General features: G+C 39.2%; 1 protein-coding gene across 2 annotated transcripts in view; it reads right to left on the bottom strand.

The window, feature by feature from the left end:
- Window positions 1–538: 538 nt before the first annotated feature.
- Immp2l (inner mitochondrial membrane peptidase subunit 2) overlaps window positions 539–15,730 on the bottom strand; it is an 884,186-nt gene continuing 868,994 nt past the window's right edge. For both annotated transcript variants that reach the window (XM_031357240.1, XM_031357241.1), the window contains exon 7: window positions 539–798. In XM_031357240.1, the coding sequence (XP_031213100.1) occupies window positions 679–798 (120 nt within the window). In that variant the 3' untranslated portion in view covers window positions 539–678. The remainder of the gene's footprint in view (window positions 799–15,730) is intronic.

The following is a 15,730-nucleotide window of genomic DNA, read 5'->3' as shown; positions in this document are numbered from 1 at the left end:
TTCATCATTGTGAACAGACATGGGATTACTCAGAAATTTTATATTAAAAAGGGCCAATAAAAACCATTCGATTATATCAAATATTGATGGAACCTTTTTTGCCATTACTTTAATTTCTGCCTTGGATAAGAGATAAAATATTTTTCATTAATGGACTTGGGTTAACTGATAATTAAACATCCAAACAAGATGTGGACAAATGGTTGCTTTGTTTGACATCATAGTTTCTGGTCCTTCCTAAATGGCAGTCACTGTTCTGTGAATACCCTCAATTACAACACAATCACTATCTTCATGTGCATAATACTTGATTTTCCTTGTTCAGTCTTAGCAGTAAAAGACAAATCATCTTTGTTGCATATTAATTTTAAAAATCTTTGAGCAGCAGGCTTCACGGAAAAATTCTCATCGACAACTATGCACAGCATTCTCCAATTTACCTTCTTTAATATGTACAGATAGCATGCTTTCATGTTCTCCAAGAACTGGAAGTTTTTGGTGATAATCAATATGGAATTAAATACAACACACAATCAAGTGCCATTTAATATTGTTTAATAAGGAAATTCCAGACAGCCTTAAAGACATACAGATGTCTCTTGCTCAGCATCACTGGAACATCTCCCTCCTGGAGGCTTCTGGTGTGTTCAGTCCCTCCCATGGTGGGCTCTTGTGCAGTTATTTCTCAACAGTTTTGAGTGGAGAGCGCTCGGGAGGAAGAACAGATTCCAGTCTCTGCCAGCGCTCTGGAGGCCACAAAATATGTGTGGCATGAGCATGCAGGAGTCCCAGAGAAACCTGAATCCAGGGGGAAACAGAGAGCAACAAAGAAATCATTTATACTGATCATTACAAATAGCTTGAAAAACATTGATTCAGGTCTGACATGCCATGGAAAGACTGTGATTACAAACAAAAAACATTTAGGAGCATTTTCCCAGGGTTTGGCATATGTCCGCTTCTTTAACCTTTGTAACAGTATTTGAGGGAATTATGGTTTTAATTTTCAAAAGCAGGAAACTGAGTTCAGAGAAGTTTAGAAAGGCAAATACAGACAATGCATTGGAACCTGGTTTTAGTAATGTTTCAGCCTCCAATATTAACCTCTGCCCTCAGCAGGCTGTTTGCACAGACCCAGGAAACATAAATATACTCTGTAGTCTTATATGTCCTCTAGAGCTATTGCCTGAGAGAGACCTTTATAATACAATCATAGAAATATATATATATTTATATATTACATATTTATAATACAATCATATATAGCATATGTATATATGTACACATATGTGTATATATATACACATACACACACACACACACACACACACACACATATATATTCATATACTTACACAAAAACATTGTTCCATTTTCTTGCTGGGAAATCAGAGTTCTGGTGTGAGTCTGGGTGGGGACTGTTTCCAGGAACAGCCACCAAGGAACATGTGAAATTGCTTCTGTTTCCTTTATTTTTTTTTATGTTAAGTATGTAAGTTACATTATATTATGCTATGTATGCATGTATATGTGTTTTGAGATATGTGTTTTGAGATAGCATCTTACTTTGCAGCCCAGGTTAGCCTATAACTCACTATCTAGCTCAGATTCAGATTGCACTGGTACTGAGAATTTTTCTTGCCATAGCCTCCTCTCTCTTTCTGTCTCTCTCAGTCTCTCTCTGTCTCTCTCTTCCCTCTCCCCCTCCCTATCCCTATCTCTTCCCCCTCTTCTCCCTCCCTCCACCCCCCCTCTCTTTCTCTCTTTCCCTCCCTCCCTTCCCACACTTCCCCCTTCCTCCTGATAGAGGAATTTGAATCCAGCAACATGGCTTCTCTGGGCAAGTAAGCACACCCAAAGATATCATCCAGCTGGAATGCAGACACGCCCTGGGTTACAGTATGATCTGGCTGGAATACAGAGATGCCTTGACTACATACATTTAATCCCTAACAATGAAGGTAAGTTTAGTCTGTAAAAGGAAACAGACAGGTTTCAAAGTGACATCTAATTGAGGGGCAGACAAGGTCATGAATGAGAGAAAGATTTGATACAATGAGTCAGAGATAGGATATGCTCAACTCACAGGAGAACAGCACAGGGAAGAGAGACTACTTAAGGGAAAGGTTGTGTGTAGCATGTGGTGTGTGTCCATGGCAGTTTTACCATGACAGTTTTACAGAGACAGGTTGAAGAGAAAAAAGTTAGACACAGATGAAGACAGAAAAAGCTAGAGAATGAGAAAGAGCCAGAAAATTAGGACATATTTGCAGAGTTAGTATGATGCCAGGTAGAGCAATTCAATCAGAAATCTAGAGAAGCCAGACAGAATCAGTAAGCTTGGAAGATTAGATCCTATAGAGGCTAGAAGCTTCCTGGCCTAGGACTAGGGGTAATTAGTATGGAGAATAAAATTGTTCTAGTCTCAGCCTAATCCGTGTATTTTCATAACTTGGGCAAGGCTCTCATCTCATCACTTCATCTGAGGAAATAAAAGTGATAGTTACACCCTGTTATCCCCCCACATTTTCTCTCAAGTCAAAACCCATTACTGTTTTCTGCTTGTTTGTAGGTTACGTAGCTACCTCGTTTGCCCAGTGGGATTCTGTGTGTCCTTTAGACATGTTTTAGTGCACTTTCTTAGTTTTAGGTATCACCAGGCATTTCAGGCTCACCCTGAAGCTCGTACCTGTTATATGTGCAATCCAATGTTTCTCTCTCGCACTTTTGTTCCTTTTAGCAAGGAATGTCATTTATAAGCAACATCTGATACCAGTTATGCCAGTGGTCTTGGGTTCCAATTCAGGAAATAAAAATAAAAACAACAACAGCAACAACAACAAGGTAACCAGTAACAAAAGCTGCCCTTCACCTTTCCTTACTTTATAATTTACCTTCATAGTGACTGGGTGGCTTCCCAAAACATTTAAATACTCATTTACTTTGTACTAAGATACATAAAAATAGTTTCAGAGTAACTATACTATAATTTCTACCTACAACAAATTTACTGACTAAAAATCAAGACTTTTTGGCAATCATTTTGGTAGTTGAATCAGTATATATTCTGTTGCCAATGTTTACATCCTAAAATCTGGGTGAGTTACAAAGAAAGAATGTTCACTGTGGCTCATATGTCTGAAAGTGTGAGGTTGAGGGTCCATAAGTGCTGACAGTATTTATCCTGGTGTCCTCCAAATACAGAGTAGGGAGCATGTATGTGTACATATGTCTGTCTGGTTCCCTCTTTCCCCTGATAAAGCTACTAGGATTTTGTCACAAGGGTCCACCCTAAAGCCTTTATGTAATGTTGACCATGTTTCAACCTTCCAACACCACAGTCCACTAGGTTTCCATCTTTCTAATACTTTACTATGAGAGGAAACTCCAGTATAAATTCTTGGGTACAGACCATTTCTATCAAGAGCAGTTCTAGTATACATTTTATTGTAAGGATGCTGACTGTATTCACTGTTGGTTTAAATCCCATGTGATCTATGTTATATCAATTTATAAGCGGGTTCATTTGTTTCAATTTACATTCTGTTTTAGTTTGTTTTTAACCTATTTTTGTTCAATTTTGAGTATGGTTGTGATTGTGATCCCTAGCATATGCACACACACACACACACACACACACACACACACACATGCAACCACGGCAACAGTGTTACCAGCTAGAAAATACTTACTGGATGTAGATGATCTCACATCACACTGCAGTTTCTATCTAGCTTTGTTCATTTGTGAGCTCACCTGAGTTAGAGAACATTGGTCTCCATCTCTTCCATCAAAATGCATTTTAGGTTTAATGGTAACTTCTTGGTTGGATCTCAAGCAATGAGTTGCTTTTCCAAGCTGTTTAACTTTTATCATAAGGGTAATTTGCCAATGTTTTAACTTGGCTGAACTGTTGCCAATATATTTCCTTGCTTGCTTAGTTTGAAACTCAGTTTTGGACACAGTGGTTGAATTCTGATTTTATATTACCCACTCATTTTACTGAAACTAATCTTACTGTTTTTTTTTTTAATTCTGAAAATAAACTAAAGGTACCATTCTCACTTTCTGAAAGAGTTAATCTTAAAAATTATGAATAGTAATGGTGAAAATTCTGGGGGATAATATCAATATTGTATAAATGGTGATATAGGATTCTGAAATTCAAACTTAAAAATACTAAGATTAATGTACAGAAAATACTTAATCACTTGCTTAATTGTCTTCTTTTTTTTTACATTTTTACTTTTGTAATTTTATTTTGATATGTATCTTCAGATAAGGGAGAATACAATGTATATAGAACTACATTAAATTAAAAAGCATGCGAACTTTTTCTATATTTTAACTTATGTACTGGGCATAAGTCTTTACCTGCTATATTAATGAGGTTTTTTTTTTTTTTGTTCGTTTGTTTTTGTTTTTTTGTTTTTTTTAGATAAATGAAAAGGACTCAGATATACAAGGAAATTTATCTTACTAAATAACAAATGTGATTAGAGATGTGTGGCAAATCTAAAATCTGAGCAGAGTGGCCAGGAGAGCATAGAACCAGGGAAAGTTCAACCCAGAGGAAGCCTGTGGTCAGCTGGGGACAGCACAATCTGCTTGCTTGTTCTCTTCTCACACTATGTAACTCAATCAGCTGCTGTTCTTGGGTCTACAATTGACTTGAGGAGGCCCACCCACATTACGGAAGACAAACTGCTCTCCTCATGCAAGAACAGAAATCAACTAGAATATTGTTTGACAATATATCTGGGCACTGTGGCCCAGTGTAAGTGACGCATAAAATCACCACCCGAGAAACATAATCATCCACCTGTGCCCTTTGCTTTGGTCCATGTTACACTTAGTAATTGACTCCAGAAGGCTTGTTTTGAATGACTTACACATATGACTCAGTTCTCACAATGACTCATGAGGTAGACATTCTGTCTCATTTACTAGCAAGGAGACAAGTAACAGCAAAACATTTTTCAGCTAACACTAAAGTACGTGAATTTCTATACCATAGTTATTAACCCAATGTGACATTTCTGACAAAGAGGCACAGACTTAATTAAGTTGGGGCAGTCAGCAAAGTAGTAGTGGCCTGGACAAAGCAGAATATAGTCGCCATTCTCACCATGCTCTTTGACTCTGTAAGGGACATGTATATTCCTGAGAATACCAGATTCATCACAAGCGAATGGGATGAACCATATTCTTTCAAATTTGTATGATGAAATCCCAGTACACAGTCTTTCTCAGAATTTGACCATGTCTGCCTTTAAGGAAAAAAATGTTGTTAAAATGAGGCCCTGATGCAAACTCATATATATATTTATATTCTTCTAAGAGGAGATTAGACACAGATGAAGCCCAGGAATGCATACACACAGGAGAAAGAACAGCTTATGAACACTGAATGAGGATCTGCCTACAACCCATAAAAAGAGAGCTTACAACAGACCAAACCTGCTGGTCCTTTGATCTTCTACTATTTTCTCTAGAACTATGAAAAAATAGATGCCTCTTGTTTAAGCTACCATCTGTTATTTTGCTATCACAGCTCAAGAATATGAATATGCATGCAAATAAAAAGAAAAATGGAAGTTGGATCAATGATGTATCCAAATACTCATAACACAGAACAAAGAACATATTAAAGGGAAAAGGAAAAAAGACATATTATTAAAGAAGGAAGAGGATATGTTTACCATATAAAAGCAACAGGCTTTCATTAAGTTAAGTACTTTGACCAAGTGTTACAGTTTGGCTTTAATGTCCCTCAAAGGCCTTTACGGTATAGGCTTCCCCCCTAGCACATGGCTCTTTAGGTCCTATAAGGGGTAAGGACTAGTGGGAGGTCTTCCACTCACCCTGGGTGCCTTATCCCACCCCTCTGGCATCTCAGTCAGAATAACAGTTTTTCTGCATGCTAGTGCCATAACATACCAGCCCCAAAGGAACAAGCCAACCAATCATGGTATAAACCTCCCAAACTGGAGCCAAGTAAATCCTTTCTCTCTTAAAAAGATTATCATCTTAGACTTTTTGTTTTTAAATCGTTGTTTCCAGACAGGGTCTCACTATGTATCTATAGCTAGTCTTGAAATCACTGAGATCCACCTGCTTCGGCCTCCCCAGTGTGGGGATGAAAGGCATTGGCCATGATGTCTGATTTGTCTTGTACATGTTATGGTAAAAGAAAGCTGATTAAAGAACCAGCCATACCAGTGGCACAGTGGGATTTGATCCCCTTTGTTCTTTACTCACGTGTGTCCCAGATAGAACTATGTATCCTTTATTGGGTTTACAATATTATTTAGATACTGAGAATGAACATTCATAGTAACTTTAAGAAGCATGCTAATGAGCTATTGAAAAACCCTAGTAGGTCTCTGTATTTTTAGTATCTACTTAAGAAGGAAATAGGTTTATGTGCATTTAACAATGAGCCTCTTATAATTAATCCCTTATCCCCAAGGGACATTGAACACATGGATTAGGAATTAGCCACCTAGAATAATAGTCATTACTTTGTTCTGATTGTGTACTATTTGATCAGCAAACATTTTTGGGATTCACCAACAATCCATGAAACTGAACACTAGCAAAGTCCAATTTATCACTTGCTAGCTATATACAGGAGTAGGATTGTTCTTGTACCTAGCATAGCACATCAGACTGAAGGTTGATGCTCCTGACCTTAGAGAGCACAGCTTTAGGAAACACCATTAGTACCAGCTGGAAAGTGGTTCATGCTATCAGTCACCTGGTTTGTTTTGTCTACAAAATGCCAAGGAACCACATGAAATAAATTTCCACTGAATTGCTTGTCTTTGATCAAATTGGCTCCACTGAGAAGTTATTTTGGCTTCTGGTAGGCAGACATACGCATCACCAACCCAGCTTTCCTCCAGGTGCCAGGGGCACAGGTGTGTGTGTAACCATGTTTCCCTCTCCATAGTCATACAGTGTACAGAACACACCTCTATTTCATGGAAACAGGAGGCTTGCCTTGAAGGAAGGCCTCACAAGGGCAAAGTAAGGAAAGGTAAAAGCAAGACTTCCAAGGTTGGATAGAGTAGAAAACACAGGGAGTAAAGAAGGCTGCTAGTGGGACCAAAGGTTCTTTCAAGACAATGCTCAGAACTGGGATGAAGAAAAGAGATCTAAATGTGAAAAGTGTGGTAAAGCACAAAACTGGAAGCTTATGCAATTAAATGTTTTTTAAATAGAAACGATAAAATGGTATATCTGTATTATTAACAAATAACATTTGTGTTTCCTGAATCTATTTACTAGTGTTAAGAAGAGAGCTATTTCTATATGAACAAGGTCCAGTGATATTTATTCTACAATATTACATTACCTATAACTATGTTTGGAAGTCAAACCAAACTGAAGAAATACAGGCTTTGAAGGAAACTTATTTAAAACAAGAACTGAATTATCAAACCTTTATACAACGTCCTCTTTTGTAATCTGACAACCAAGGTCCTTTAGAGATATATCCTTCCAAACTTATTTATTCATTTGTTTGATTATTTTATGTTTCTGTGTAAGGGAGTGTGGACGCTGTGCACATGTGAAAGTAAAGGGACAACTTGTCGAACTCTCTTTTCTCATTTTACCATGTGTGTCTGGGAATTGAACTCAAGTCATCAGGCTTAGTGGCAAGTGTCCTTACCCACTAAGCTATCACACAGGCCCTCCAAACATCTTGATTCAGCAAACTTCTTTAAGAAAACCATTCATAATTCTTTAGAAAACAGTATCAGGAGACAGGACGCTTCTGTAATCATTGATGATGTACTACGACATAAGGGAGACACAGGATGACTACAAACAACTACCCCACTACCTCAAAAGAACAATGAGAAGATACACAACAATTTTTACCCTTGCTACACATACATTTTGGTCCTTTTCTAAAACAAATTCATCTAAGTATATTAGAAATGGAAAGAAAACCAGATTTCCTTGGCTCTTGGGGCTACCATTTACTTCTGAAACAAATAAGCAACAGTAGGAGAAAGCAGCTTATGCTTTAATGGGTCCTTGTGATTACTTGGCAACTGATCAACAATCTAGCTCTGTATCCTCTTCTCATACTAACATTTCCCAGAATACAACATCAACCCCAATTTGTTCAGTGTTAGCAAGGGAACATTTGCTAGTGCTATGCTGACAATGTGCTCTGACTCTTTCTGGATTGGATCCCATAAAGGGGAATGTTGTCCTTCTAACCAATGTTGAGAGTGGTTCAGAATAACCAGCAGGGCCTCTATGGCCTCTGCCTTGGTCACATGCACTCAGTATAGCACAGCATGTGAGCGTAAGGGAGGAGGTCCTGACACTATGATCCTGCCTTCCTTAACTCCTCCTTTTTTAAAAAAATCATTTCATCACCTCTATTTGCTTGTTTCATCATTTTACATCGCCAACAACGAGACTACAAAAATTAACAAAAAAAAATACTTTTAATAGTTAGCAAAAAAAAAGCGGTTTTATGATAGTTTTATGATAATGGCAAAAACAGATGCAGGGCGTATATAAATCAAACAGAATTAGAAATAAAGGCAACAAATAAATGTCACATTATAAAATGAGCAATTGAACTGTCCAAAATATTCTCTAAGAGACATTTTGACAAAAGACTAAAGAATAGAAAAACCTGCTTCATTTCAAACATGGCTTAACCCACTTTCAAGTTTTTTATCATTATTTTTGGTATAGCAGACAGGGTTCCTAAAGAGTAGGACATCAGCCTGCCACCATTTCCATGGTCCCAAGTTTTGTCCACAAAACTGAGCAGATAAACCCAGTCCATGATAAGCAGACATATGAGCGCTTCCTTTCTCAGTAAACTGACTCTCATTTAGACAAGGACACAGTGAGAAGATCACCTCCTTCCTTAGAATGAATTGTACAGGAGGCAAAGGAGAAAAGCATTCACCTCCCTCCCCATGAAGATTTTGGTTCTGATAAGAACCAAGTCAAACAGATGTGCAAGAATGGAGGAGAGAAGGAGGGAGACTCTGGGGGAAAAAAGAGATAGCTGAGAAGGAAAAGCAAGGCTCAGTGGGTACGGAAATAATTATTTTTACCAAGGCATTTTAATAATGAAGATAAGTATCTACAATATCATGTCAATTTACACCTGTCATGGAACAGTGCATAAATTATGAAAAACATAGCATATGCATGATTACAGGGCAGGAAAATATGGGAAACATATAATTAAAAAATGTTATTCTTATTTTTTCTTCAATAATTTCATACATGTATATAGTGTATTCTAATTATTCTAGCTCTCTCTGTTCCCGCCCTTCTTTATCAAAACCCCAGCTATTTATCTTTATAGCCCCTGGGTAGCAACCCCTCACCAGGTGAGAGCTATTATTACATAGTATTATAATATGTAAGGAAAATGTTTACTCATCTCATGCACTGGGCCAATTCATAATTTTACTGCGGAAACACTAGTGTGATTGATTATAGCTTCTGTATCAGACTTTGCCAGGATTATCATTTATGTACAGTATAGGCATTGTTAAAGACAAGATGTTGATATCATCACCTGAGAAGTCCTGATTCTGAAATACATATTTCCAAGGTTTTAAATATAATATTTGCATTTAAAATATATGCAAAGATGAATATTTTCCCTAAGAGAACTGATGTTATCAGTGTGAAGAGTTTAATCCTAGGTAGGATGACAGCAGGATACAGATAGAATCACAGAGAAATTGCCAAATGTAATCCACATTCTTCAGGTCACAATGATTGATAGGTTGATACAATATAATATTTCGACACTGAGGAGGGGCCAGCCATCTGTTTCATGCAATACTCTTTCAAAGGCCCCACTTCAGGACAAGTGTTTTTCTTCATTACTGCCAATTTTAACTTTAATCATTTCAAAGCAATTTTCCTGCTCAAGACTTCACTTTAATCAGAATGCATTTCCAGGTCACTTCATGGCCCTCTTCACGATTCTCTCTAGACAACTACAGAATCACGCATAATCATTCTCGGCCCCCCAAGACACCTTCCGTAAGTAGTTAGTTCAACATTTTATGCAAAAAAATAGATACAAAACGGGAGTCTAGGGGTGTCTTCAGCTAATTTTCATGAATTAATTTCCCAGGATTAATGTTTATGTACCGGTCTCCTTACTACATAATCAAATCACTGGAGGTGAAGTGGTCTAACTTCTCATTTTGCAGCTTGATTAAGCAGGTGATGAAATACTTGAATATAATTTGGATAGTTAGCAACTCACAGCATCCACACTTACCCACTGTGGATGGGTGACGGTACTGAGTGACGCCTTATTGCTTGCTTGTGTGCCTCTAGTAGCTGATGTCCCACATGCTATTTTTATGTAGGAAATAAAAGCTCATATAAACACCCAAGGAGAGAGGTATAAAAGTCTTTATTGTTGTTGAAATTGTCTTAAAGCATATTTAAAAGCATTGGGCAGGCAGCCACTGATACAAACAAGCTAGGCATTAGTAACAGGATACCCACATCGAGTCCTGCTGTGACAGTGGATGTGGCCATTCCTCTGCTGAGGGTATACCACTACTCATTTAGGTGGTCATATGGTGCCCAGCCCTTATCCAACATGTCTCTTGGCTTCTGCTCTCTCTTTTATCTTTTCTCTCAAAATAAAACTGAAGAGACTTATAAAATAAATCACCAGGAACAAAAGAAGATAAATAAAAGTGGCAACTGCATGGCCCAAGAGAGTTCTTGTGAATAGCACCATGCCTAATACCCAGGTGCCTGAGAGCCAAGTGAAGAGGAAAACGCGGTAACATAACACAGCTCACTTTGGGAGCAGGGAATTTTCTCTTTAAAATCTTGGAAAAACTTTCAATTCATAAGGGAGGATAAGTTTTTCTATGATGTAAGTTTTCTTTCAAATATTTCTGACATAAGGTCTTACATCAGGTTACATCAAGTGCTTTATGGGTCATAAGGGACGACATCCACATACCTAGCAAGACTCCCCAAAGAGTCAAAAGCAGAGTTCATTTGCTGACAATCTGATGGATATTGTTCTGTAAGAGGCTAAAGTGGCATGGTTATGTATAGAACTTTCTAGAGCTTTCGCTTGTTCCAGTAATGAGAATTCAGCTTCCAGGAAGGCTTGGGTACACAGCATGTCTTTTGTCTCTTTGTTTCTTATATTTACAAGAGCAGAATGAGTCAGAACCAGAACCTATTCACTCTGCCTTTCCGCTCACCTAGAATGATGCCCTGAGCAATTACAACTAAAACTGTATCTCTTAGGTTGCAACAGAAGCCTAGCAACTCCAGAGGAGTGCATCTGTAGAAAAGGTAAAATGAAACAAAAGATAAGTTAAACCCTGGCTTTAGCCCCAGCAGCCTTGTTTTCTCTGAAAGGGAGACCTACAGGCATTCCAGGGTTTAAATGTAGATCGTGCAGGCCTCACGACTCACAACGTCTTCATTTCTGAGTAAGTCTCCATGAGAGTCAATGCCATCCTCCACTGAATACATCCAGTAAAGAACAGTCCCTGACTTGGGCTCAACCAACTAACTCCCATGTGTGTGATTAGGAATGTGGAGGAACAATACAAAGTCATAGGCGTACTGTAGAGACTTAAGTGTCATCAGGATTTACCAGCAAAGCTACCCATAACCCTCATAATCATGCTACACTTTCCGAGCGATATACAGCGTCCTCTGTTGCCAAGACTTACTTCCTAAGCCTAGTTTTCATCAAATCCATTCTAAATATGCTTCCTATGACATCATCTTATTTGCCTATTCGAAGGAAAAATATATTGGGATGAACTTGTGTCATGTGCTACTGAGATACCTGACTGTTATGGTATACTGGAAATTCTAAACAATAGCATCCTTAAGGATCTCATACACCAGTTTATTACCAGCTCCATGAGAGCCAGAACAAGCTCAGAAATGCTGCTCATAATCACCAGGTAGCAGAACTGGGACTCGGAACCAAGCTCTGTTTCTTAGTTTAAATCCCTGCTTGCTATACCTGCAGGTGAAATGAGGCGCAGAACCCTGGAAATCAGAATGGTTGGCCAGGGGCTCTGTGCCAATGCTTGCTGGGCTTGCTCTCTCTCCCCAGGGAAGAAGGGGGGTGCTTTCATTTTTGACAGCAGACACCAACATTGTGCATTAAGGTTTGTACACAGACATGCTACTCTGTTTGGGAACTGTTACTGATTTGCAGCAGCAGAGCATGTTACAAGCCACTGGGCTGTAAGGGACATTTGCTGGCAGTGACAGGAAAGCCAGTGCCTATTACAGCAGCATGATTATGGCAGTGTACATAAAAGCAGTAAAGAAACAAATGTGGTAGGTCTTTAAACTGGGCTCCTTTGACTCAACACAACAGACACAGAGGCTTCGTGAGGAGGACAAGGGTGCAGTCTACTAGATGCATGCTATGTAGAGGAGTTTATAATTTGGAGGGGACACACCGTGTGTGATAAAAGTGGAGAGGTGGGGGGCCATAGAAACGGAGAGTCATTCGTTAAGTAATAGAGGAAGAACTGGGGAGAGGAAAACAGGCTCTAAAGCAGCCGAGAAGCTTCCCTGGATCACAGCACAAGGAAAGCAAAGCAAAGCAAAGGCAGAGAGGGGACATGCAAGACTATTACGCATGAGAATTTTTCATGGTGGTATTAACAAGAACACTGTTCTAGCTGGAAGGAAGGTAAAGACAGTGCTCTGTGAATGAAGCTCAACAGTCCTGGCATGATAATCTAGGCTGTCACAAATGTGTCTGTCTGTTTTGTTCTTTTCTCAACCCTCCTCAGTTTGTCCCTCCTTGAAAAGGAATATCCTGGTCCTACCCCCAAGGCATTTGCACATGGTACTTTCTGCCTCCAGGAAGGCTTTCTTCGGCTTTCTCCTGGTTAATTCATCTTCATCCTTACAGAGAGTTTATGTTCCCCCCTGGAAGGTTTCCCTGGCCTTCCCCACTCTTCAACAGCCCACGTAGATATACACTTAACATTAATCTGTGCAATGATAGTGTATTTAGTCTTTTCCTCTCTTAATGGGTATGTGTTTCTTGCTCCAAATACATGGTAGAACAACAGAAAGAAGCTCAAGTGATTTTGACTTAAATAAATGAACTAGAGAGTACGTGGATGCAGACAGATGCTATTGGGCAACTATTGGGCAAGGGAGCTGAGTGGAAAAGAATGAGTGGACATGAATGTTATTTCCATTGCCTGGAAAGCCAGAGGTGCCTCCAGTGATCAAGGGATCACAGCACAAGCAGCAGATTTGGAAAGCAATGAATTAAACTGTAGGGTATGCAATCAGATTCCTTCATTACAGGAAAATTCCCAGCACAAAGCCCAAAGTTGAGCCTGTGAAGTCCTACTTGGAAATTAGGGAGTTGGTTGTGTAGCCGTGAGAATGCAGCGGCTCCCCGGGTGAAGGGCTAGAAAGCAAGGCTGCTAGTTTGGGAGGTAAAGCTAAGAGGTGAGGTTTATGCAACCATGGGCAGGAATCAGTACACTTGAATGGACTGTAACACATTCAACTCTAGGATGGGGCTTAGAAGACTGAGCATAAGGACAGCTCTGCCTCTCACCTGGTTTAACTGAGAACATCTAGATAAGGCATGCACAACAGGGGGCTGCCTGAAGACAGTAAGTCACCTTTAACACCATAGCCTCTCAGTTCTTTTGAGTTTAGAGAACAAAGTGGACCTCAGTGAGATCACTACACATTCCAAGAGCTTCATTCATTTGTGGCTAATACTTTGACATCTCCCACAAAAAATATTTTTTTCTTTCAGAAATGCAAATAAATATTCTTTGTAATTTTTAGCTGAATTTTAAATGTGTTTCATGAGTTTTATGTACCACTGTACTCAGAAAGAAACTGCGTGAAAGAAGCACTCTGGACCATAGATCAGCTTGCATGGTACTTGTTAGTGGGCCATAGATCAGCTTACATGTTACTTGTTAGATGACACACATATATCGTGTATGTGTGTGTGTGTGTGTGTGCATATACTTGTGTGTGTGCATGTGGATCTTTGTGTGTGTCTGTGTCTGTCTGTGTATGTGGGTGTATGACATTATTATTTGTTGGAAATCAAGATGAGCTATTGACAGCCCTCATCTTTGTAATGAACAATTTGAATGATTAAGAAAGAAATGTGAATCTGACTTACTTGAATGCATATTGGTCCTAGACAGACCCCGTTATTGATGTGTCAGGGAGGAAGAGGTTAATTTTAGTTTTGCATGCCTTCTTTAATTTTCAGGATACTTTTGGTTTTGAAATTTTGAGTTCTCAATATTTTAGTTTTCTGGCTTTTGTACTTCGATTACAGTAGTTAATTTAAAGAACTCTACTGGGGGTTAGTCAACATTCAGTCAATAAGCATGTTGGCACAAAGCCACAGACTGGCTTAATCTTGTGAGACAAACAAATTTCAATATATTAGAGTTGCAAGGATAAATGATACTCAGCTTTCTGGTTTTCAACATGCATACTTATCACATAAAATTAATAATGCCAGAATAAAGTTGAAATTCATATACTGATGGGTAATCCCTGTCAAAGTTGGCACCCTAGGAATAAGATTAATTTGGGTGAACCAGAATAAATTTCTCAAGGTCAGTTATGAATTGTCTATGGGGTTTATATATAGATAACTATTAGATTACATGTTGATAGTAGACTGAGTACTAATATATTTTTCTTCTACATTAGTCATTTATATATGTTATAGGAATGGCTGATCATTTTAAGCATAGCCTAAGGAAAATATGATAAAGATACTTGGAAATTAAATTTTCCAACAAAAGCTTAAAATTACCTAGAGATTATGATAATGATAGGCTTTTTATTTTTTTGGTTTTTAGTTTTTGGTTTTTTTGAGACAGGGTTTCTCTGTGTAGCCCTGGCTGTCCTGGAACTCACTCTGTAGACCAAGCTGGCCTCGAACTCAGAAATCCACCTGCCTCTGCCTCCCAAGTGCTGGGATTAAAGGCATGTCCCACAACTGCCTGGTGATGATAGATATTATGAATGGCTGTATTTCTCTGGCTTACATAATTTGCATTGACTCTAATACATAAACTCAATGTTTTACAAAACAGTTATCCTGTGTGATATTTTTAGATTGACCTTAATAATGTAGGAGGCTGAGACTGACAGTAAGAGCTTTTGATGCTTCTGATGAAGCTCTTGGGTTTGTTAGCCTAAAGAATGAGGCATGATTGGCCTGCTTGACCTGGCTGGTTGAGTCTCAGCCTGGTGGGAGGCAGTGTTGGTTGGATGATATTTCCTACCATATCCAGTACCACTGTCCACATTTAAAGTTTGTGGCATCTTTCTGGTATTAAGAAATAGTATCGGCCATCTTCTCTCCATGGAGGGCCTGCCTCCAGGGACCACCTTGACCCGGAGTCTCCGGTGAGAGCTGCCATCTTCTCTCCGGTGGAGGGCCTGCCTTCAGGGAACGCCTAGACCCAGAGTCTCTGGTAAGAGCCACCATCTTCTCTCCAGTGAGTTCCTAAGCCAGGAGCAGCTGCCTGGGAGGTGCAGGCCCCACGAGTCGCAGGGGAGACACAGGGCAGCAAGGACAGGATCCTCTCAGCTTCCAAGTAACAGAGGTGGATCAGCGACCTTAGCTACCCCTTCCCTGCAAGTGGAGGGCCTGCCTCCAGGGACCGCCTTGACCCGGAGTCTTCAGTGAGAGCTG

This window comes from Mastomys coucha, unplaced genomic scaffold (genome assembly GCF_008632895.1).
Source record: "Mastomys coucha isolate ucsf_1 unplaced genomic scaffold, UCSF_Mcou_1 pScaffold6, whole genome shotgun sequence".
NCBI classification, from domain to species: Eukaryota; Metazoa; Chordata; class Mammalia; order Rodentia; family Muridae; genus Mastomys; species Mastomys coucha.
The sequence above is the reverse complement of the archived record's forward strand: the minus strand, read 5'-3'. Positions and strand labels throughout refer to the sequence as shown.